At 38.6% G+C, this 26319-nt stretch overlaps 1 protein-coding gene across 14 annotated transcripts in view; it reads left to right on the plus strand.

The window, feature by feature from the left end:
• Positions 1–26319, plus strand: part of DTNB (dystrobrevin beta) — a 207661-nt gene that overhangs the window by 134836 nt on the left and 46506 nt on the right. For 6 of the 14 annotated variants that reach the window (XM_090281077.1, XM_090281081.1, XM_090281084.1 and 3 more), the window contains exons 10-13: positions 9033–9110; positions 19901–19990; positions 23453–23540; positions 25521–25556. In XM_090281077.1, coding sequence (XP_090137203.1) covers positions 9033–9110; positions 19901–19990; positions 23453–23540; positions 25521–25556 — 292 coding nt within the window. The remainder of the gene's footprint in view (positions 1–9032; positions 9111–19900; positions 19991–23452; positions 23541–25520; positions 25557–26319) is intronic. The other 8 variants (XM_090281085.1, XM_090281090.1, XM_090281089.1 and 5 more) reach the window with 3 other exon arrangements.

The following is a 26319-nucleotide window of genomic DNA, read 5'->3' on the forward strand; positions in this document are numbered from 1 at the left end:
TAATAAAATATTTGTCCCTTTCATACTGACAGTAATAAACAGACCAAAACATCTGGTAAAGAGTCCCCAGGTGCATGATTGGCAGATAGCTGTCAAGGTAAAAGAGAATTGCAGAACTGGAAGCTTAACCTCTCTACAACTAAAAAGGATTCTGGGAAAAAGAGATAATGAGCAAGTACTTTTTAAAGTATAGGGCAGGAGTAAGTATCTGCCTGTCTGGGTGATTTTCTTCAGAAGAGGTCTGTCAAAGGGCTTATGGAAAAGTGACAGTCCTTACAGGTGCCCAAAGTCTCACTTGGCTCAGGCTTCAGAGTTGGCTATGTTCTTGTACCCCTTTATTCACTCACAATTTTTAAGTAGAAATTTTGCTGAAACAACAATATTATACTTTCACATTCTTGGTTGACCACAGAGTTCTACCCAGAAAGTGTTCACCCCTGGATCTAAGTCAACTTAGAAAGCTAAAACAAGGAGTTACACTCAGTGTTGTCCTGAGCCCAGTGTCAGCTTTTTTTTTTTTTTTTTTTTTTTTTTTCTTAAATCAATAGCCTGGCTGATACATTAGATAATTTGCTCATTAAAAGTATGTATCTTTTTAGGCTGAGATGAGGAATCCAAAAGATCTTTGAAATTAAGATTAGATTTTAAAGTCATTCAAATAAATTAGAGAGTTGTTTTTGAAGGAAACAATTCATTCTGAGTTAATCTAGTTTTCCATGCGGCAGCCCAGAGGTGGTTTAAGAATAGGATTAACGCAAGCAAATGGTTTGAGTTCACATAGCATTTATAGCACAGTTCTAATGATGTAATGGGAGAAAGAGTAAATCACACCAGAACTGTACTCTGGGGCTTTTATTGTTTTTACCTTTCCATAAACAACTTTACAAGAACTATGATCTAACATCATACAATTAGTATTAATTTATAGACTAAACAGTCTAAAATAAGTTTTTCCAAAAGTGCCACAGTCAAAGGTAGTTGAGACACTACATCATAATGATCAAGAACATAGACTCAAGGACCATCCTGCCTTGGTTCAAATCCTGCTCTGCCACTATTTGGTTGTGACCTCAGGTATTTTACATTACTTCTCTCCGTGCCTTAGTATCTCCATCTGTTAAAATAAAGATAATGATAGTATCTGCCTTATTGGTGGTTGTGAGGTTTAAGTAAGTGAATCCATGGGAAATACTCCAACTGAGTCTGGCACATATTAAGCCCTCAGTAAGTATTGCTGCTGTTGTTGTTAAAGACACTCTCCACTCTTGATTCCATTACTAAGTCACAGATGAAAACTTGCTATGGCTGCAGATACTATAAACATACCTACCAAAAGTAACAACTAATAATGTCATTATTTCACTCTCAGAGAATAGTCTCACTGAAGCTAAATATGACAGAAAGATTACTTCTTACACAATCTACACGTCTGTGTATTCAATGGCATGGTGCTGACTCATGGTCAACGAATGTTTCCTGAAAGCCTACTCTGTGCACAGGTATTCAAAATACAACGATTAAAAAACCACACGTTTTAGTCTGGTAATGGGCGTAATGCAGATTGATTTAAAATATTTACTGTCTTTTTGGAGGAGGAGGTGGGAGGGATGTTGCAGCTCTGTGGAACTTCGAACCTACTCAAACCATTTAACATGTTTTTCTTCTCCTGACAGTCCCAATGTTGTGCCTAGGTTTGTAAAGCACTTTCCATTTCAGTTTGATTTGTTAATAATAACAAAAGTACTATAGACTCACTTTAGAAAATTGACTTAGTAGTATTATAGGTTATATTTTTGTTTTAACTTTTCTACTTTATAAATTTTTACATTAAGCATCTTTTTTTTTTGAAAATCAGGAAAAACTGAACTTGAAGAATTGGAGAAGCACAGGAAAATATAAATAGGCAGGGGAAAATTACCTATAATTCTACTTTTCTTAACAGTTTGATATATTTCCTTTATGTGTTTTGTTTTACTATATTTAGATGAGACCATGTTGTGTGTATGTATAAATAATTTTACCATATTTTATAGGATTAATGCTAGGATAAAATAAAGCATTTAAAGCATAAACATGGTGTCTGATAGACTTAATAAATATTTAATAATTGTTAGCTATTATAGTAATCTTGCCATTCTTTTTTACCTCTTATAAGCTAAGCACTTTTCCATATAATTAGAAAGTCTTCATAAACATTATTTTTTAATGACAACACAATATCCTGTAATTATGGATGTACCATTGTTTACTTTTCCTTTGTCTTATATTTGAATGTGTAGGTTTCTTCCAAAATTATCCTACTCTAAATATTTCCCTAAATATTTAAAAATATAGACCTGTCTCTGCATTTCTGCTTAATTCCTTGGAATAGATTCCTAGAAAGGGAATTATTGAGTCAAAATGAACATTTTAAAAGATTTTTAATAGACATACTGCCCAATTGCTTTCTAGAAATTTTGCTTAAGTTTGTACTTTCACTCTTGCCTAGGAGTAAATTAATGGCCTATGTCAGAAAATCCTCTCCAGCCCTGGCCAGTATGGCTCAGTTGATTGGAGCATCATCCTATAAATCAAAAGGCTGCGGTTCAGTTCCCTGTCAGGGCACATACCCAAGTTGTAGGTTCAGTCCCTGGTTGGGGTGCATACAGAAGGCAATGAATTGATGTTTCTCTCTCTCTCCCCCCACTTCTTTCCCTCCCTCCCTCCCTCCCTGTCTCTCTCTCTCTCTCTAATCAATGGATACATCCTCAGGTGACGATTTAAAAAAAAGAAGAAAAAATCCTCTCCAGCCTTAAGGATTACCTTTTAAAATTTTTTTAAACAAATTTTATTTATTTTTAGAGAGAGCCTCCCTGTGTTTCTGTGTATTAGGTAGAGCTGCTTTTACTCCCTGTCTTAGTAGCATGGCCTATTGTAGAAAAGGCACCTGTAAATTGTGTGGGGCAGAGCCTTAGCTAATTGCCAGGGCAGGGCCACCCACTTCACTGCTTTGTGGCTCTGTTTGTGGTTGGGGGCTTGGAGAGGGGACAGTGCTGCTCCCTGGCTTCTGGTGATTTGCCCAGCTCTTGCCCTATTTCTAGTCACTTCACCGATTTCCTGTATGTGATTGGCGCCCTTCCAGTTGCTGCCCTGGGGTTTGCTTATGTTCTAAGACCACGCAGGCCCTTTAAGCAGTGAAAATCCGGCAGTTTCTTCTGCTGCTCCAACCCTCACAGGCAGAGGTATTGGGGGTTTATGTTCCCGGTCTGGAACCCTAGGCTGTGCAATCTGGCCTGTGCCTGGGGTCACTTGTCCCCAGGGTATCTCTCCTGATTTTTGTCTACCACACATGAACATGGGACCATCCGTTCCGCCACCACTGCAGCTTGTTTAAGCCACACTGCCTCTCTGCCCTGTCTCTGTGACTCTGCCCCTCCTACCCGTCCGTATGAATGTGGCTTCTTGAAATTCTTAGTTGTCGGACTTTGATATAGCTGGATTTTCTGACGGTTCTGGTGGTTATTTGTTTTTGAGATCTGGTTGTAATTCTTTCTGTGGTTGCGTGAGAAAGTGAAGTGTGTCTTACCCTTCCATCTAGACTGGAAGCCTCCTTTTTTTTTTTTTTAAGCCTTACCTGAGGATATATTTATTGATTTTAGAGAGTGGAAGGGAGAGAGAGAGAGAGAGAAACATTGATGGTAGAGAAACTGATTGGTTTTTTCCCGTATGTGCCCCAAACAGGGATTGAACCCACAACCTAGGTATGTGCCCAGACCACGGATCGAACCCACAGCCTTTTGCTTTATGGGACAACACTCCAACCAGCTGAGTCACCTGGCCTGGGTGTATATTATATCTCCTAAGACTACATCTTAGCTGTTGACTTACACAACAAATTTTGGGTTTACTGATAGATATTAAAGATCCGTTTATGCTTTCTTTTTCTTTTCTTTTTTCTTTTTTTGGCTTTAAAGCAACAGAAACTTATTGTTTCACAGTTCTGACAACCAAAAGTCAGAGGTCACAGTGTTGGCAGGGTTGGTTACTGCTAGAGGCTCTGGGGGAGAATCTGCACCCTGCGTCTTCACAGTGTCTGGTGGTTGCTGGCAGTCCTGGTGTTCCTTGGCTTGTGGTAGCATCACTTCACTCTCTGCCTCCTCCATCTTCATAGTGCTGCCTTTCGTCCGTGTGTGGCTCTGTGTCTCTTATTCTAAAATAGGGCCTGCACACTCCAGTATGACCACATCCTGACTCATTACATCTGAAAAATTCTCCTTCCAAATGGGGTCACATTCCGATGTTGCTGGTGCACATGAATTTTGGAGGAACACTATTCAACCCAGTACAGGAAGGAATCTGGAGGTCTGACTCTTTATTATGCAGACTTTAAGCAATCCTTTGGTTTCTCTCTCACACCCCCTGATTTCAGATGCACCTGTGCATTTGGTTCCTACCTGGTTCTGCTTGCTTTGGTCTCCCCAGTCCTGTGGGCTCAGCTTCCACTTCCTCTCTTCTGCCCAGTGAGTAACCTTTCGTGGCAGATATACAGTCATCATGGGCATAGGCTCTGGCGCCAGATCATCTGGGCTTAAATCCTGGCTCGGTGGCTATGTTAACTTACACAAGTGACTTAACCTCTCTATGCTTTGGTTTGCTCATTTGTAAAAGGGGATTGATTATAAGAATACCTACTGCATACAGTTATTTTGAGGAGGAAGGGTAATGCTTAGAATGGTGTCTGGGATGAAGAGTTTGTGATGACTCTTGGCTATTCTACTTCTAGGTTCAGACATGTAGTGGCAGTTGTTGCCTCTGGTTGCCTTTGTCCCTTTATGTTTTCAGATGCCTCTTCCATCTTGGGCTGCAAACACATACCCATTTTCTTCTCAAAATTTGCTAGAAGTTCAGAAGGGGTATCAATCATATTTGGGGCAGTTATGATTAGTTTACAGCTTACATTACTGTCTGGTTTTGAACATTAGAAAAGGGGCTTTGATATGTGTGCTGGAACATAATAATTGAACGTGATGTTTGCCAAGAACTAGAGATGATCATTAAAGACTTTTGTGACATCAGATCAAATGAAATGCTACAAATCATGAAATTTTATCACATGGATCCATGTATAAGACTTATAAAATGTTGTTTTCTATTGTCATTTTTCCTCTGAGAATGTCAGAAATTGAATACAGTGTCTTTAATACTGATATATACTAGGTAACCGCATTAGGTTTATGTTTGTTTATTTATTTTTTGGTTCACGAGGCTTTTAATTGTCTTTCATTTTGCCATGAAGATTTTTAAAGTTTACTCAGAGAACTTAAAATGTGAGAGGCATAGGTCAAAGAAAAGTAAATCTTATAAAAGAGGATTAGAGAGAAAGACTTTAATATAAGACCTAAGGTAGACAAAATTTGGGAGCTCCTATAATTTTAGTCAACATCCAGTACACTGGTCCTGTTAGCACCTTATTTCCTTTGTTTATGGCCAGGAGGTGCCTAGGGAAAAAAGAATATAATTCACAAGAGAACACCAGGCACTTCAGGCAAGACCATTCAGTCCTTGGGTGGATGTGATTGCAGTCTTCTAATAGTAGATATACAAGGATATTTTCTTCTCAGATACTTGCCTCTGATTCCGAAGGGCTGATTGTTCACATCTGTCTCTGTTATGTGACAGACATATTTCTCATTCAACTTGATGGTATTTCAGGATGGAGAACCCCATGTAGAAGCCATTCAAAAGCTCCTCTAGGATCTCCATGGTACTGTGGTTGGTCCGGTCCCTCTCTGCCCGGTCCAACCAGCTCACACTGGGCACGAGGTACCAGCCCTTGGTGATACACGTGGCCATGTCCTCGTCATCAAGCCTATGAAACTTCACCTGGGGCATTTGAGAATCTTTTACTATTAGCCTCTTCCATGTGATGTGATGCCTGAACACTCATAGATAGCTTCATCCATGACGACCATACTTCTTAGTAAAAGTGAGAGTCCTCTCAGAAATTTCAGCCCAATCCACGGAGACTCTTCCCTCATACAAGCAGTTTTGTTCCTCTAGTCGCTCTCAGATTCCTTTTAGGTGTCTTCTCATTCCCAAGAAAACTCAAGATTTTCTGTGCCCTCCACAAAGGAGAAAAGGCAGGAGAGGGTAACATCAGTGAAAGGGCAGGCCTGTGACTCTTCTCTAGACACTGCACCATGAGCAAGCAGAACTGTGTTGACAGTCAGCAGAAAGACAGATACTCTGTATTACAGCTGGTCCCTCTGATCAGCCAGGTGAGAAGCAAGTGAGGCGGAGTCAAGCATGTCTTCAAAGGGACCGTTGTGTGGCAGTCTCCAGGGTCTTCTCAGTGATACTGTTGTTACCAGACTGTTACAGCAAAAGCTCAATGCTGCATGAAACCTAATATTTCTAATGGCTGTATTTTTTGGCCAAAAAAAAAGAAAAAAGTGTTTGCAAGGAAACCTAGACAGGGTGGCGAGGTGGCCCTGGACTCTGGGGACAGGTAACCAGATGGGGACTATATAAAGCGTGGTGGGGTTCAGAGAGCAGTGTGACCTGTGTTAGTTTTGAAAGCAATATGAACATGTCCTTATTTTGTTTTGAAAGTGGGTTGCTAATAATAATATATTAGAGAAGCAAAGTCCATTCTGTTTCCAGGACCAGAATGTTTGTGGTGCCCTCAGGTATGAAAAGCTATGATGCTGGGTTTGCTTCTTTCATAGGAATTGTCTCCTTGTTCTGTTTGGACAATTGACTTAAAAGAACCAGTGGTAAAAGTGTAAATTTAGGACTAATAATAACCTAGTCTCTGTGTTCATGTTCACTTTCATTATTAATGAACCTAAAACAATTGATTAATTGATTATAGTTCAGCAAAGCCAGTAGTGTTAATAGGCTTGAAAGTTTAGAGACAGAGGTGGATATCTGTTTGGAAGGCAGGCAGAAAGATAAATAATGTGGGTTTGAAATCTAGCCTGTAGGACTTCTGGCCAAGATGGGGGCATAGGTAGACATGCTTCGCCTCCTCGCACAGCCATAGGAAAGGTCACAACTACCTCAAAACAAAAAACGACAACTGCCAGAAAATTGAACTGTATGGAAGTCTGACAACCAAGGATTTAAAGAAGAAATATTCATGCGTGGGAAGGGGGAAGGGGGAGGAAGGGGGAAAAGATATAGGGATTAAGAAGCATAATTGGTAGATACAAAATAGGCAGATATTAAGAATAGTAAAGGTAGTGGCAAAGCCAAAGAACTTATATACAGGATCCATGGACATGAACTAAGGAGGGGATTGCTGGAGGGAACAGGGGTACCGGGCAGAGGGGGGCAAAGGGGAAAAAATTGGGACAACTATAATAGCATAATCAACAAAATATACTGAAAAAAAGTAATCTAGCCTTATAAAGGCATGCTTCAATTCTGAATGTCTGACTTAAGGACCTGTCATACAAAGGGAGGATGTTTATCAGTAAGCTCTCATTGATCCTATTCATTAAATGGTAAATTATAAAAATATTTCTCTACCCAGAAATGAAATTGGCTTAAAAAAGATAAAAAAGAAGTGTCTAGATAGATAGACATATACAGTAGTCCCTCTCTATATAGCGGTTCACTTATCGGGGCCTTACTGTATCACGGGATTTTTAAAAATATTGTATTTAATTATTTATCATGGATTTTTCACTATATCGCGGGATTTTGCAGTACTGTATATGTGTGTTAAAGTTACGTAGGTTTAAGAGTGTAGAATATGTTTAAGAACATAAGTAGTGCTTATAAAAGTGTGGAAAAGGTTAATAAGGGAGTGGGAAAGGTTAATAAGGGACTGGGAATGGTTTATAAGTATGTGGGAAGGGTTTATAAAGCCTTAAAATATATATAAATACTAAAACAAATGTAAGGTTCCTACTTCGCGGATTTTCACCTATCACGTAGTGGAGGGGTCTAGAACGTAATGCCAGTGATAAGTGAGAGAATAGTGTATAGATATGCATAGCTTCCTTGGCTCTTCCCTCAAGCCTCTATTACAATGCACTATGAAATCTGTAAAATAATAAAGGTTTTGGCCCCTTATTATTTACCAAGACTTGCTAAGTATAAACTCTACAAAAACATTTTACATAATTAACTCAGCTCTTCAAAGATAAGGAGAAACCGGGAGATAGTACTCAGAATACCTAAATATGAGAGAAGGATTTTTCTGCTTTACTTTTCTGATTTTAATGAACAAATTTCTCTAAAATGTACTTCTTTCAATTTAGGAGAGGATGTAAGAGATTTCCCAGGAGGAACATTTAGCAGTAGTCATGTGAACCTGGTGGGGAGGGAGAGGGGCTGAAGAGTGGCTGGAAGGCCAAATCACAGATTCCTTTTGGTAAGTTTAAGTGTGGATTCATTCATTCATTCAGGACACGAGAGGGAGAAATAGACCTTGAGTCCAGAAAACCAGCAGTAAAGGACAAGTTATCAAAAATGCTTACCTTGGATTAGGTTAGAAAAGAAAGCATGGTAACTGGATTATAGGTATAAAATATGGTTCGTTGTGAAGAGTCTAATAAAGGGTTAATGAAAGAATTTAGTATTCAACAGTTCAGTTGTTTGGGTAAAAAACACGCAAGCTGAATCTGATGGAAGGGCAGTGAGCTCTAACCGAGTCTCAGTTGCTGCCGTGACCTTTGTGATATAACAGACGCTGAACCCCCAGTAATCCCACAAACACCTAAAATGCAGAGAAATCAACGAAGTGGCAGAACTCAGATTGTTGTGTACCAAAACCACAACAGTGTTCCATCCCCGCGGCAGCTTGTGTGCGATTGCCTGACGTTCCTCCTGGAACATCTGGCTTTGCAGGGAGCACCTTTCTTGTTGAATTTCCTGGAGGCTGGAAGTATCAATTGATTTTTTTTCTACCCTCACTCCCCGTGGGTCCCACTGTGCTCCTCAGCAGTGATAGTTGGTACTTTTGCCCTTATCATTCTTCATTTGCTTTCCCCTGGACATGTTGGTAATTATTAATATAACATAAATGTCTTTTTTTTTTTCAGTCCTCCTCGCCCTCTGGCTAACATGAATGACACCATGGTGAGCCATATGTCCTCTGGAGCACCCACTCCCACCAAGAGGTATGTGTCACGGCTTGTGCTTCTGTCACCACTCAGATTTGGAGAAAGGCCTCTGGCCTGGGAAGTGGAGCATTCCATAGGGCAGAAAGGACTGGCTTTCTTTCTCCTCATTTGACTCTCTTTTAATATTATTTTGTACTTTTTACTTATTTATTTTCCTACTTACTCCTAAATATAGCAACTGAAGGAGTCTGTTTTGAGTGGTGCCTTGAGGTGGAAACTCTGCATTTGTGACAAGCAGCAAACATAGTGTCAAAACAGATGAGGCATGTTTGAGATCTTTTTTTGAACATTAAAAACATTTTGATAATTGTGAATTTCAACACTCTTGCACTTGAGTTCTTTGAGTGTCAAAGATGGATTCTGTGTCCTGATTAGACTGTGAAAATCAATTCCTTATATTCTCCTAAGTCATTCTATAGATGATTCATGAACGTTTAAGTTGAAAAGCACAAGTTCCTCTCTTAGCTACACAAGTAGTTTCCTTTACGATCCTTTTAGGAACTAGAACTGTGTGTCTCCTTTCCCCTCTTTATTTGATTTACTTTGCTCCAAAATTCTCTTAGGCAAAACTTAAAAGAACTATATAAAATGGCTTACTTTCTATTTGATTTAAGCTGTTCCATGACCAGAGCAATGCAGAAATTCCCTCAGGGTCACAAGCATTAAAGAATTCTTGCTAATAGTCATCACTCAAAAAGAAAACAACAAAAAAGGCATTTCAACCCACTCCCCAAGTCCTTCCTAAAGGAAACTACTCTGTGCCACAATGTACTGATTGCTTTGGATTAATTCAGCTATAGAAATGTCATTTGGTTAATAATACTTTGACTTAATATATAATATACAGCATGTCCTCAAATAGCATTGTTTCATTCAATATCATTTCATTATAACGTTGATTAGTTCTCCTAGCAACTCGTCTTGTTTATATAAATTAGCCTGTGGTAAAATTGGTTTCATTATACATCGTTTTGCCCGAGTTCCAAGAATCTACACACAACATTAAGTGGGTACTTACTGTATAATACTTAAAATAAACTATGTTAGTTCCCATTGGCTAAAACTCCTACAGCAATGTCTTCCAAACTTGACTGATGCAAACAATCACCTGGGTCACTTATTAAAAATACAATTATCTGGGACCACATCAAACCCAATGGATCCTGAGATCTGGAGAAGCTATACTTTAACAAGAATTCTGGGTGATTTCTTATCATCAGGCAAGTTTTGAACATAGCCTTAGGAAGAATCTAAAGTAGCAAACCATAGCACTATCCTGGAATAGAGGATTTAGGGGCTTAATAAATCAGAATGACCCTACAGTACAGTGTAATCCATACGGAGTCTCAAGACCCTGACCAAGTAAGAGTACTTGCCCACAGCCTTGTTGAAATACTGCGGGCAGGGAATAGCCACACCGCTTCTTTGGGGCAGAGTTGAGTGGTACCATGTACTAGAGCATAGACTCTTTCTTTTTCCACATTCTCAACATATTTATTTACTTATTTTTCTCTCTATTTAAAATTGAATTTATTGGGGTGACATTGGTTAATAAAATCATACAGGTTTCACATGTACAACTCTGTGACATATCTGCAAACTGCATCATGCTAGAGCAGCAATTTTCAACCAGTGTGCCATAAAAATTTTAAAACATGCGATACCTGACTATTTCGTCATGGGCACTGACCTTTTTTCCCTTCAATTATCAAATAAAAAAGTGACAACATCCAATACAACAATAGCCCCCTGGTGTGAACAAATTGAAATTATACATATTTTTTGTCAGATTGACAAAAAATATAAATAATTATTTTTGATATGCGTCAGAATTTTAGTAATTTATATGTGCCATGGCATGAAAAAGGTTGAAAATCACTGTGCTAGAGCATAGACTTTTGACTCAGGCTGTTTTCATTTGAATCCTGTTTCCAGCCTGAACTTGAACAAGATTTATATGTTCTTTTATTTTTTACTTATAAAATGGGGACAATAATAGTGTCTACGTCATGCGGTTTATGTGAGAATTTAAGATATTTTTATTATTTAAGAAGTAAGCTGTAATGAGAGAACTGGCAGTGGAGAACAGAATAATTTACAAATAATATTCTCTCAAGGAGGAACAAAAAGCTTCTGGAAGGATAAAGAACAATTAAGCCTCTCCCATCTACCTGGATTTTTAAAAAATTATTTATTTGTTTGTTTATTTTTAGAGAGAGGGGAAAGGAGAAAGAGAGGTAGAGAAACATCACTGTGTGGTTGCCTCTCACTTGTGCCCCCAACTAGGGACCTGATGTGCAGCCTAGTCATGTGTCCTGACTGGGAATTGAACCAGTGACACTCGGTTTGCAGGCCGATGCTCAATCCACTGAGCCACAGCAGCCAGGGGGTACCTGGATGTTATAACAACTCTTGCTCACCTTAGTCCTTAAATTTTTATGTTAAACACTCATAGCATTTAGACCCCGATTCCAAAATGATCAACTTGGGGATATTTCCATTTCAAAATTAGGAAGACAAGGTAGATTGTTGGAAGAAGTCAGTTTGTAGGTTGTATGTTAGCTTTAGCAATGCCATCTATTAGGATTTCACTTCTTCTGAGTAGTCTTCAGGTAGTAGTTTTGTCACTTGCATCACCTGAGTTCCTATGTGCCTGGGCACCAGACATTCAGTGACCACAGCTGAATGTAGCTGCCAGAGGCTGTTAGAGGAAGCACAGCTTTCTGGACAATGTTGTCTTGCTTAAGAAGACTGAAAGAAGGGACTCAGGAACGGTGACAATCTTAACTGTCTCCCTAAGACTAACCTTTAGGCTTGATGTGTCACCAGTAGGCCCCAGGTTTACTAGTGAGTGGTCAGCTGAAGTCTTCAGTCACAAAATATCTATCATTTTTGAAAGTGGTTTTAGATAATACAGCATAGCCTAGATTAAGATTTTATTTTAAAGTCAGCATTTCAGCTAGCACCTCTTTATAGGTAGACTCAGTCCTAGAGGTGGTTATGTAGGGGCTGCCCACAGACCAAAGAGGAGGACTGAACACTGTCACTGGGAAGAGTAGTTACTGAAGTAGAGGCTACATGGAAACAAGCTGTCTCCATACCAATAGTATAGTCCTTTGAATTTTAGGAGACTTCATTTATATTCAGGATGACATTATGACATAACATGTAAACATTAACTGCATAACTCATAGATGTGGCTCTTCATGGCCCCTGTTACCAAACAATATACATTTCCAGCTAGTAATCTATTTACTTCCTCAAGGACTCATCAGTTTTTCTTTCCTCCACTGAATGTCGTCAGACCTGTGTCTCCAGAGTCTGATGAAAGCCAGGAACCCAGCATGTCACCTCAGTCACCGAGCCTTCCTCTGTTAGGGCAGAGAATCCTCAAGGGGGTAAAGCTCCTCTCCAGAAGTAAGTTTCCTGTATAACTCAGCATAAGACATAAATCCCTGAATTAGACAAGAGCAAGCACTGTAATAAAAATGCAGGAAAATTTAAGAGCCCCATTTTCTACCTTTTTAATAGGCAGTGCATAGAAAAAAATAGTGGTAGCCACAGTGGTCAAAAATAATGCTATGCTATATATTTATCCAAATAGGCAATGATCTCAAATGTAAGGCTTGCTTTTTATAGAAAAAAACCTTGTAAATGGCAGCAATGCTGGTGATCATGTGAGATACTATGAATGTGTTCCTGAGAGGTTCCACTCTAGAGATTTGCCCTGTGTAATATTCTTTTATTATTTTCATATTGGTATTTCTATAATTTAAAAAATAATTGCCTTTGCCTTAACCTAGTTTCTGCAAATTTCGTTGAAAATAAAAATTTTTTAAAATAATTGCAAAAATATTAAATTGCTTTCTTTAAAAAAGAATTGGAATAGTACACCTAAAAACAGACAACAAAACACTTTTAAAACTTTTAAAACTTTAAAAGAGGCTTAAAATCTCCCTCCTCTATCTGATTTGCTCTAAGGTTTGCTTTCATTCCTAAGGTTCAGAATGTGAACTTTGATATTGTACTCTGTACTGTTTTAAGTCATACCATATATTCAGAACAATGCAGAAAATAATGCTAACATTTTTTATTTTTTAATGTCTTTTGAAATTTTATCTTATTTATAAATATTTAAATTTTTACAAGTCTGTGGACATTTCCTATAACTATGGCAATAACAAAAACCTTCAGTATAAAACTTTTCACTTTGTGCATTTGGTTGGTATATGAGTATCAGCTGTTAACTTCAGGTATTGCTTAACTTTAAAAAGCACAAACCCAGGTAAGCAAGATGAAAAAGTTATACCTAACACAACTATACTCTACCCTTAGAAATCTAAGAGGCTAGATCTCATATTATGTGTTCTTAATCCGGTACAAAAGGAGAAAAGGGCACAAACCCACAAAGGCAAAAAGCAGAAAGGGAAGGGCAGGAAGTGTCCATGGATCACAAAAGCAACTGAGCTGCCCAAGGGTGCCCTGCATATTTTCCTTCCTCAGTCTTCCTTCCCTTTTAGCGGGGCACAGCTACTGCTTAGTCCTGCGATGCTTCAGACACATGTCCATAGCCTGTCGCTCAAGATGCAGTGCTTCTCCCATGGATGAGAAAGCGGCGAGGATTGTATGACTGCCCACCCTTGTATGTATGTGATGAGTTATACTGTTAAGAATGGAAGAGAGCAGTCCTGGAAAAGAAAAATAACAGAGGTTGTTGGCAGACCACTGCTTTGCTACCCAGCACACAGATGTGTGCAAAAGTGTGTGCATGCCCACATATACAAACCCACACACACTTCCCATACACATTTACATTTACAGGGTTTTCCTTCTTCCCATAATACAGCTCTCCATATACAACTGCAAATGCATGCGCGCCTTTCCCAGGAGTCTTATCCACCTCCTGCAGGCAGCACAGGTTCCAGATGCCTAGGTTATGTCCGTTCATCCACATCAGGTCTAGGCATGCCTTTTTGTGATTCATTAACCCTGCCTACCACGCACTGAAGGGTATGTTTTAGGTCAACTGCCACTGTTCAAAAGTAGAGATCTGAAAGTAGGATAATTGTAATTTAGAGAAGGGGGGAAATGGAAGTAACAGAAAACAGCATGTTAAGTCCAATTTGCCTAGAGCGCCACTAAAATACCAGTCAAGACTTTTTAAAAGTAAAAACCCACTAGAAAAAAAGGGAAATTAATGAGGAAACAAGGGCAACAACATTTTGAAACCAGCAAAGCAGACGGATGAGGGATAACTGATTTTACAAATTGGAGAGAACCAAAACCTAAGCTTTCTCTCAAGGGTTAAATTATGCTTTCTATTCAGTTTATGAAGATATATTGTGTTGGACGTGATACCATCTTCAGGTGGTAACAGGTAAATATTACAGTCACTAATTCTGAATAGTTACTGATTGCTGGGAATCTTAAGAAAAGGCGAGATGTTATCAGAACTTTTTTTATTTTTAACACAGACTTCACAAGAAGGAAAAGCAGTTTTTAAGGGCCAGAAGATCTCGCCATAAAAATATTATTTCTGGCCCAACTAGGAGATGCATTGCACTATAATAGTATTAAAAAGGCTTTCTGACTGAGTGCTAGGTAGAGTTTATCTTTATATCTACAGAACACAGTGCAATGACAAAAGCCACAACCTGCTGGTTTTTTAGACTGAGAACAAAAGAGATGTTGGGGAATCCAAGAAACGAGGCAAAATGAAATCGGTTGAGCCAGACGCTATCCATTTGCGGAGTCGTGCCACTGATTCTAGTCCTTCCTGTGAAATAAGAACGGAATTTGGTTGAAAAGCACAGTAATGAAGGTTTCAGTGTGGTCATGAAACAACTAGCTCATATGAATTCCCGAGACTCTCTCCATGGCAACACAGGAATTTTTTTCCTCCAATCTTCTTTTGAAAGACAGGAAAGCAGAGTAATTGAAAATTAACACATAATCGTATGGAATGGCAGGGTCCTCAGTGCTGGCAGGTTTCCAAAGTCCATCCGATAGCCTGGGCAGACCTCCAATTTTTAACTGCTCTTGGGTTGAGATTAAACTCCGTTTCCATTCAAGCATTTAAGGTAAACCTTTCATCAGTTCTAACCCAGGTTCATACAAAAAAAAAAAAAAAGAAAGAAAGAAAACCTTGTACATGAATATTTATAACTTACATATACAGTAATATACATATGTATTTTGTGGAAAAAGGAAAGTTTAAATTCAAGAAGTAAATCTGGAAAACAGGTGCAATTTTGAATGTGAGTAGAAAATACATGGACACTTCGTGCTTCTCCTTTTGGTTTAGACCTGTAATTATTTGTCAAACAACACTAGTTCTGAATAGCTGTCTTCATATAAAGCTAAAGTGGAGTTCAACAAACTGCTGCTTCTGAAGTCCAAGTCTGATTTCTGTTCTGCCGTTTTCTAGTCAGATTTTCACTTCCTGTTACTCTGCCAAAACCTTATCTGTCCAGGAGACCCGTGACTTCCTTAGGGCGAATCCGGGGAAGTCTCGGGACTTATCTTATTTGATCTGTCAGTGGCAGTTGACATAGATGATCACTTTCTTCTACCTGAAACACTTTCTACACTTGCCTCCAGGTGTTGTGCCCTTCTGGTTTTCCTCTTATCCCCCCTAGGCCTCCTTTGCTGATTTTTTCATACCTCTTTGAACTCCAGATGTTAGTATACCAGAGGGACCACTTCTCACTTTGGTCTGTACTCACTCACTGTAGGAAATCCCATTTAGACTCATAGCTTTTAATGCTGTCTACATACTAGGACTTCCAAACTTATTTTTCTGGCCCAGACCTTTTCCCTGAGCTCTAACCTTATATTCTCCTCCTAATCAATATTTTTGCTTGGATATTTAATACATATCTCACAATTAGCGTGTTTCAAACTGAGTTCTGTATCTTTCTCCACAAAACCTACTTCTCCCATGTCTTCCTTGGCTCAGTTAATGGCAGTCCTCCTAGTTGCTAAGTCAGAATCTTTGATTCTCGTCCCATCTAAACCATCAGATGAGTATATCAGCTTCATCCAAAAACACAATCAAAATATGTTCAAGATCTTGCTGTTTCTTACCACTCTGCTACTACTATTTTCCCAGCCCCTTCTGTCTCTCCTCTGGAATGGTGCACTAGCTTTCTCATTAGGTGCTTCTTCCCCTGCTCTCTGGCACTTGGTCTCCAAATGACCTTATTACAGTATAAGCTATATCATAGCTCCCCTCTGCTCAGAGCCCTCCAATAACTTTACATCTTAGAGTAAAAACTAAAACCCTTAAATGGCATACTAGGTTATACAGAACCACTTCTCCATGTCTTGCCCTAAAGAAGCAGTATTGTTTTAATTTCTAGTTTGAAGTGGATCAATACTTTACAAAAGTATAATAAAAATGAGTTACTATAAAGAGAACTTCCACTCTGGTCATGATGAAGTAACTGGCCTCAGATTAGCTCTTCCACTGTAAACTGCTAGAAAACCAGTCTGAATATAACAACTGTGTTCAGACATTAAAGGGTAACTAGGCAAAGCTGATCTCTGAGGGATGAGAAACTAGTGAGAGATTGCTGTGATTGTCCAGGCCTTCTGCTGAGAGGCATTTGCCCAGCTCCAGTGTGGGATACAAGCAGAGCAAGGCAATCTTGCTGAGAAGGAGGCAGAGGGTGGAGTTTGGGAGGCAGGAGTTTATGGAGCAGATTACCAGAGAGTAGGAAGTATGCAGAGAATGAGCTCCATAAATCTGCACAGAGGGCTCTTGAGTCTTTGGCTGAAAACTAAGCTATATTTGTATAGGATGAGATTTCACAAGAACAGCAAAGAATAACTACCTGGGAAATAACAGCCCCTGAGGACTTTGAAAGTGGAATAGCTGGTTGTTGGAGTTTCAACCAACTCAGAATAGAGAGACATAATTGAATGCTTGGGTCGTTCAGTAAAGACTCCAGAAAGTTAATGCCTTAGGAGCAGGGCAAAAATAGTCCGAGGTAAAAGTTACACTGGATCTGTGCTAATGAAGCTTAAATCCAAGCCTCAAAAGGATCCCCCTGTCCACAGACTCTTTGAAGGAAGACATCAAAATCCAGACATGCAACAACATAATATTCACAATTTTCATCATCCAGTAAAAAAAGAGAAGATAAAAGAAGAAGCAGGGAAGTATGGCTTGTAACCAGGAGAAAATTTGTTAATATAAAAAGAGCCAGAAATAACAGCCATTATGCAATTAGCAGATATGGACTTTTAAAACAACCAAGATAAATACAAAAAAATATAAAGGAAAATGTGAACATATGAAAGAGAAAAATGGAAGAAATAAAAAAGAACCAAGTATAAATGTAATTGTAACTCTCTCATTTAAAAATTTTTAATTAAAAAACAGCTTTTAGAGTTGAAAAAAATAATAGCTTATATGAAAAATCCAAGGGATGGACTTAACAGACCAGAATGCAGATGAAAAGCTCATTGAACTTAAAGACAAACTATCCAAAATGAAGCACAGAGTGGGAAAAAGTCAAAAAACAAGAACAGTGTCAGTGACTTGTGGAACAATGTCAAGCAGTCTAACAGAAGGGGAGAGAAGGATTATTAAAGGAAATAATTTTTCCAAATTGAAACTTATAAACCCACATATACAAGATGCTCAACAAACTGTAAATAGGATAACTAGAGAAAACTATGGTGAAGGCACCTCACAATCAAATTGCTAAAAACCAGTGATAAAGGTAAAATATTAAAAGCAGCTAGATTAAAAAAGATATTATGTAAGGGGAACAAAGATAAGATTTTTTTCAATGACTTCTCATTAACAGCAATACAAGCTAGAAGAAAATTGAATGGCATCTGAAAGTACTGAGGATTTTATTTTTCTGAAATATATAAATTTACCAGCTTTATCCACTGAACAGGTCTAGAAGCAGTGACAACCCAGGAACAGTGAGCGCTCTAGACCCCGGATTGTGGTTTCTAAACACTCTTTCCCAGTAAAGGGAACCTGAAGTCCTTGGAAAAATAGTGGATTTTAAGTGTGGGGCAGTATATATACAAGATGAGACTAGGCATTCTGTTGTCCCAAGCAAGAAAGCTAATAAGACCTACTAGATATGTCAGAAGAACACAGGCACCTACTACTTACAGGGCTCCCACTGACCAAAGATAGGACAATTTGAGCAACAAAAAGATGATTGTAATGGATTAAAGCATATCATATACATACAAATCTATGAGTTCATATGATGCTAAAATAGAAGAGTTCTTGGTAACCATTGGAATTTGCTAGGTTACTAACTCATTGTGCTGAATTTTGTTAAATAATAGGAAATGTCAACCATTTGTTTTACCTTTCCCAAGTGAGCAGTATTTCAAGATAAACAAATAGAGGAAAGTTATAAATGCAGAAAATCAACATTTTGCAACCCCTAATGAAATAATGGATGTACTCAAGAACATCAGTAAATGCTAAAAACATCAGGTGAAAAATTGATGGGGACTTTATAATGGAGAGATGTAACCAATAACATCCAAATTCACTGATCAATATTTATATTCCATTATGTGCCTCTTATTTGATTTGTAAGTACACATATTATCTATGATGGATTGCCCCTTCTCAAAAAAACAAAACAAAAGCAAAACCTTTAATCAAACATTTAGATCTAATCACAGAGGATAGAGAAACAAATTAAACGACACCACAGGAAACAATCAGTTAAATCCCAAATATAAGGTATGCTACAAGGTAACCTCGTTTCTTCACTAATAAATGACATGACAGAACTGTTATAGATTAAAAACAGAAACATCAACCAAATGCAAGATTTGTGGACCTTGTTTGGACCTTGATTTTAACTATAAAGTGATTTTTTCAAAGGTTGATGAAATTTTTAGATGGACTGAGTTATTTAAATATTTTTGTTAATTTTTTAGGTGTCACAGTGGCATTGAAGTTATTTAGATTAAGTATTTATGGGACAAATTATAAATTGTCTGGGGTTTGCTATAACCATCCCTTCCTGCACAAAATGTTAGGAAAAGGAAGAATAGACCGAACAAGTAGGAAAGTGCTGATTTTTGTTGAAGTTTGGTGATGGGTGCATGAAGGGTAGTCATTGGATTACTCTCTATTTTGTGCATATTATAACATTTCTATAATTTTTTTAAAAAAAGGATAGTGTGCTTGATGATCTTCCATTGATCTCTAAGAGAGCATCTCACTCAGAATGTATACAGTGTTGTCTTACAATGAGATACAGTTCTAGCAAGTTTGGTTTAAGTACCAGCCGTATGGGAGAAAATAGAGTGATGTGAAAGGCAGTAAGTATCCTTACGGAAGTAAAAAGTTTTAACTGGTATCTTGAGGTAACACTGACAACTCTTACATATGGACAAACACTATAAAAGCATGAGGGGGCCACTGAGTGGTGTTAAGTAGACCCACTTTGCCTGTTTTCGTGCCAGCAGGCATTCCCTTAAAGGTGCATCCCTGATGGAGCCCAGAAACTGGACCAGACCAGCGGCAAGGCTCCTTGGTGGTTTCTTTTCTCAAGCATTGTAGTGTCGGTTGGCCAAAGCTGTTTCCTAAGAGACTACTTTTGTTCAAAGGATTAGTGAGCTATATTCCCTATGGTCTAACACCACATTCCATTATGCATTGTGTTTTTTAAATTTTTCTTATCATGATTTATTATTTTTCTATATTTCTTTGAAATCCGCCCATTTTAATTCATGTTTCTTTTTCGCTGTGTTTGTGTTATGCTTGCTGTCTTTGCCTCTGTTGTTCCTAGGTTACAGTGTAGCCAGGATATACCCAGTCACCTGGCCGATGAGCACGCGCTGATAGCCTCCTATGTGGCCCGTCTGCGGCACTGTGCACGGTCAGTGGTAGGGCGGCCACAGGCGGGTACGCCAGGGCTGAGCAAGGGGGGGGGGGGCTGTGTTACCTGGGGTTGCCAGCTGGAAAAAGCTCTGCATGTGGGGTTTTGCTTGAGAAGCTCCCAGCTATGTTTGGCAGAGTTTGTGTTTTTGCTAAAGCATTAGCTTCTAAAGGAGAAGGAGCCTTGCCAAGCCCAAGCACTTACCTAAACATATAGTCAAAAATCCTCCTTTGAAGTGGAGCTCACTTCCTTCAGATTATACTTAAAGAGTGTGTAAACCTCAGAGAGATGTGCAGTCCCAAAGATGTATGTTCACAGAGGCATTTGATGCAACCTCTGACTGTTTATTCTTACCTAAATAATGAACTCTTTCTGTTGATATTCAAAGCTTAGGGTTGATCAACCCACAGACATCTCAGTTTGTCTAGTCTTTCGTACCATCACCCTGTTATGTCTTCATATGTCACATCTTCATCTCTTCCCCCAAATCTATCATTGTTGATCATTTAAACCAGTGGTTTTCAACAGTGATATTGGATTATTGTCACCTAAGGGACTTTTTCCCAATAATATATGCCTCCTCATATTATAATAATTATGTTATAATTATTATAGCCCCACATACCCCTTTCCCTGAAGACTGTGGTAGTGACTCATTCTTAATATGGGAATGTGACTGATCCCACAGTGGGTTAGGATGGAAAAGCATTTGATAACCACTAACCACAGCAAAGTTAACCCCTTAAAAGAGTTAATACCAAACAAAGTGCTGTTACATTCAGGCAGACTGAAGGCAACCTGCCCACTCTGTGCCCACACCCACCACCACTCTGCAAGGAGAATGCAGGGAAAGTTCAAATCATCTAAAGCCATCCCAGCTACTCTGCATGGCAGCAAGTTCAAGTCACTGTGTCAGAAAACATGAGATTCTTATTCTTAGGGGAGGAAGCTCCATAATTTATAAACTAAATACATAAGGGAGGCTGGAGCCCTAAATTTTGATATTAGTTTTGCCCATAGCATGCCATGGTTCCATGAGAAGGTAATTCTTGTTCCCCATGATAACAGAAAAATAAATTAATAGTCAATGAGAAATATATATATATATATATAAAAGGACTCTTGTTAATAGTATACTTTATAACATTTTCCATAGATTTCCTAGTATGACTGAATAACATTGATATTGTTAGGCATTTACCTATCTCTAAAACCTTAGAGAGACTGTAGGGTTCTCCTACTTCCCAAGGATGTTTGATAGGCTTATCCCACGGGAGGGCAGGAAGGGCCTGATTGGTATTTGTGCACTGTATCACAGAGAGTGCCTTCCCATTCAACAGATGATTTCTGTGCACTCTGTCCCTGCCCCTTGGTCTGTAGCAATAGAGCTGTCCCATCCTCACCCCTGGCAGGACAGCTCACTTAAAATCAGTCAGGGCAATTGTCCAGGTAATTAAAAGTTTCCACGAGGCAAGTAGTCACAGAATGTCAGACAGCGGCTGCAACCTGATATTTTAGCCCAAGAAGAGTTATGGTAGGTTTAGCCAAGGTCCTCAAGTATTTGACTTAGGGATAAGGCTCCCTGCTCAAGGACTGGTGGCCAGGAACCCTGGGAGAACATGAAGACACAGTGAGTACTACATCTCTTCTTGATTTATAGCCTAAGGAATTGAGCTTCATACTTCCTCAAAGAAATCAGAAATTTCCTGGCTAATTCTGAAAATGAATTCAGTTCAAGCAGAAGAATAGGGGGACCTTTATGATTTTCCCCATAATTTTCACTGACCTTAAAACCTCTCATGAACATAAAGTTCTAGTTTCTTGCTGGAAAGCATAGCCAATTAGAACAACCATGTTGTCTACACTCAGGTATAAGTGACATGCAGGATTAAGCTTCCCCAGGAGATGGACTGTGCTGGAGAAGGAGCTCTTTGCACAGAGAAGCCTATTGTGTCCCTTGCCCAAACACAAAGGTTAACCATTTATAAAGTCTCACTTTTTAGGCTGCCAATCCCTCCATAATATTATCTGCTTATATTGTTAAATGTTCATTTCTGTTGTTGTTTATTTAAATGATAAAGATAGTTCTCTTATGTCAGACAAACACCTTAAAAGCACAAATATATTCCAGCCCAGACCTTGGGGCCTTGACCCTAACATGTTAAAGTCAACTGATGATAGCATGTTCTTACTGTAAGATCATCATTTGAGAGGATGATTATACATGTTGGAGACTGACATTTGCACACCTGAAATTATAAAGTGTTCAGAAGTGTCATAGGCAGAGGACTTTAAAGCATATTTAAAAAGATATGTCCTAGAGGAAAGACTAAACTTAAAGAATTAGCCACAGAGATAGGAATATAGGAAGGTGGAAAAATCTAGGAAGAATATATTTGATTTATACATGAAAAGACCAGATGGATCTCTATTAATTTAACTTTACCCATCCCAGATTTCCCTCAGTAAGTATAACAAAGTTTGATGAGTATTGAACTCATGTCTTTAAATAACTTCATATTATGTGTCATATTGCTAAATTCCACTCAAGGATTTTTAGAACTCCAAGAACCTAGGGCCAAAGTAGAAGCAAGCCACCACAGCCATCTCTGATAAGGCATCATCACCTCTGTTATCTTAAAGCTTCTGCCAGACTTAAACAAAGAGAATTATATAGCCACAGGCCTTATTAATCTAGAAGTGCCCTGATAATGAACATAGGACAGTTGATGAAACATGATAAATTAATGAAGTCATTTATTTCATCTAAAGCCCATTGCATTGCATAGAGCTGACCTGCTACTCAAAAACCCTTTTTCATCCAGGTGTTGCATTACCTGACATCCCACCTAGGTGGGTCTTTAAATTTTTAGAGTGTGGGAACTCTTGTTAGAGAGTAATGGACTAAATCAGTCAGAGGTATGACTGTATTTGTGAAACAAGCGTGGTAAAGAAGAAAGAAAATGTTTGATACCATGTAACCTTATCCAGCTTTACCACATACTGGGCCTGCCCAAGCCCGGATTCCTCCATTTTGCTCAGCCAGTGTTGATGGTACTTTTTCTCAGCCCTCTGTTTTTCATGATGCTTTAGCTTTCTTTTGGTCTTTTTGAGTTCGAGACCTATGTCTAAATGTCATGAGTTTTTAAAAACATTTGATTAGAAACCCCTCTCTCAGACTCCGTAAGTGCCCCATCTTTTCTCAGTCCTTGTATTAGAAAAGAAATCCCCTTCTGACAGTGTACCAGCATCAGGAGATGCTGCTAAATAGAAATGACACACGTGGCCTCATTTCCCTAAGTCCCCTTTGTCTCAGGAGGCCATTGGCATCTGTGAGCCAGGCCTCCATTTCTTCTGCTACCATCCTTTTTTATAAGCTTTTCGCCCACCTTTCTTTCTAAAAGAGAAGCTAGAATAGGGGAAGTTTAATAGATACTTGTTGCATTTTTCTCTCCTTGACAGTGTCCTGGACAGTCCTAGCCGACTGGATGAGGAGCACCGGCTTATAGCTCGCTATGCTGCCCGGCTGGCTGCAGAGGCAGGAAACCTGGTGAGTAGATAGATGAGTCCAGCAGAGTAGCCAAAACTAGTCTTACTTAATATACAGGTGTCAGGGGAACAGTAAACATGAAACTCAGGAGAACAAGCCCCTCAGGGACAGGAGTGGGTTTAGGGAAGAGATTACAGTGGTCTTTAATTTTATCTATGATACTTTCTTTATTTAAAAAATAAATCAAGAGCAGAAAATCAAAGATTCAATTTAGCTCTTTAAAAAATCAATAAAATTAGCCCTGACTGGTGTGACTCAGTGGATTGAGCACCAGCCTGCAAACCAGAGGTCACTGGTTCGATTTCCAGTCAGGGCACATGCCTGGGTTACGGGCCAGGTCCCTGGTTGAGGGTGCGCGAGAGGCAACCACACATTGATGTTTCTCTCCCTCTCTTTCTCCCTCTCTTCCCCTCTCCCTAAAATATAAATCAATTAAATATTTTCTTGGAAAAGAATCAATAAAATTAAATCCCTAGAAATCCTGATAAAGAAAAAAAAGAAAACACAAATTACCAATATCACAAATGAGAAAGGGACATGGCTACAGATTCTACAGACATTATAAGGATGATAAGGGAATATTACTACTTTTTGTCAGTAAATTTCACAGCGTAGGTGAAATAGACAGATTTCTTGAAAAAGAAATTAACAATACTAACATAAAAATAAATGGAAAATCTCGATAGCCTTAAACCTATTACAAAAATTGTACTGATAATTAACCTCCCACAAGGAAAACCTCAAGTGCAGATGGCTTAACTATTAAATATTATAAGATGTATAAAGAGGACATAACAATCTGACATAAACTCTTAACAGAAAATAGAGGAGGAAGGAACACTTTCAAGTCATTTCATCAGGTCCCTATAATCTGATACCAAAATAATACAAAGCAATCACAAGAAAAGAAAATTGATGGCCAAATTCTTTTATGAACACAGATGAAAATTTTCTTAATAAAAATATTAGCAACTTGAATCCAGCAGTATGCAAACAGGATAATATCCACAATTAAGTGAGATTTAGTTTAGGAATGCAAATTTATTTAATACACAGAAATCAGCCAGTGTAATTCCCCATATTAGCAGTTTAAAGAAGAAAAATATAAGACCATTTCAATAGTTGCAGAAAAAGCCTGTGACAACTTCTCAATACACTAGAGGTAGAAGAAACGTCCTCAGATGATAAAGATTACCTTCAAAAAACATACAGCTAATATTACACTTAAAGGTTAAGTTTTAGAATATTTTCCCTACCTAATATTCAGAGCAAGACAAAGATGTCCCCTTTCACCACCCCTAGTCAGGTCATACTGGAGGGCCTAGCCAATGCAACATCACAACAAGAAAAGGGCATAAATATTATAAAGGAAGAAGTAAAACTGTTATTATTTGCAGATGACATGATTTTGTGTAGAAAAACCAAGGAATCTTCAAGAACACAACTAGAACAGATTTGTGACTTCATAACAATGTTGTGAGATATAGTCGATATAAAAATTTTGTTATTTCTATTTACTAGCAGTAAACAATTAAGACAATTATTTTAGGAAAAATATCACTTGCTATAACATTAAAAAACATCAAATACAAGCCAAGAGCTGAAAGGTGGAATGATCTGAAGCCAAAACAACAGACTGTGTAAGCACTGACCAGGTAAAGAAAATGTAATACGTGCCCACTGGAATGTTTCAACACATGTAAAGGTCCAGCAGTGCGAGATTTCAAAGAGAACAACCCTGGAGTGAAATTAGGTTGAACGGATCGCTCGGGACCAAAGTCTGCAAAAAAAGTGTATTTACTATAGAAATGTGTACCAACTTATCTTTACTTTTTCATAGGAAGGTAGAGTTATGAAGGCTGCTATTGGAAGTGGAGAATCTTTCTTTGTTTCTCCCCGCCCCCCCCCCCCAAAAGTAATTTATTTCTTTGCATTTGTTTAGGATTCAACATCTTTTTTTTTTTTTAAATCTCATATTAGGTCATGCATCAGACTCTCAACGTTGCAACTCTAAAGGTTAGTGAAATGGAACAGAATAGGGGGTGAAAAAGGCTGGGAAAAGGCAAAGTTCCATTTCATTAGTTAAACCTCACACATACCCTCCATCAGGCACAACTGTTCAAGCTATTTTAGCAGGTAAATTTTATAAACAAAATTAATTAAATTTGTTGAGATGGACAGCATTGTGGTTGAACTTTTGAAGTTAAATACATTTAATACCATGATATAGTCTTGTTGACTTTGCAGAGTACTTTTAAAATGCTGTCAATTAAAGCTCCAAAGCCATTTGACCCTGAACAGGAGATTGCAGTTCTCCTTCACTGCAAACAAGATAAATCTGTTTACACCTGATAGCTTCTGATACCAATCCTCTTATTCGTGTGAAAATGATAATTGTTAGAATGGGCTTGAGCCTAAATACTGATAGAGGGTCCCTTTCATCTTCAGTTTTTCCAAAGTGTAGTTGTCTTATAAATACTGGACCTCTCAGGAAGGGTTCTTCTTGACTAGATTTCTGTTAAACAGGAGACTTGTAATCCGCTAATCTCTCACTGATACAGTGCTTTGCAGAAAGTGGGTGTAGGGCACAGAAGAATTTATTTATAGCCTGCCAGATAGACTTGGTATTTTTTTTCAAAAACCTTCCTCCACAAAGAGACCATTAAATCATCTGCATAGTGGCCTTGCCCCCTGTAGAGGACGCCAGCGTCAGAGCCCTCAGGCCTCCCTCAGTGGCACACAATGGCCACTGGCACCTCAGAGGCTGACCCTCGAATTA

This window comes from Furipterus horrens, unplaced genomic scaffold, assembly GCF_987537825.1.
Source record: "Furipterus horrens unplaced genomic scaffold, mFurHor1.1.pri manual_scaffold_6, whole genome shotgun sequence".
NCBI classification, from domain to species: Eukaryota; Metazoa; Chordata; class Mammalia; order Chiroptera; family Furipteridae; genus Furipterus; species Furipterus horrens.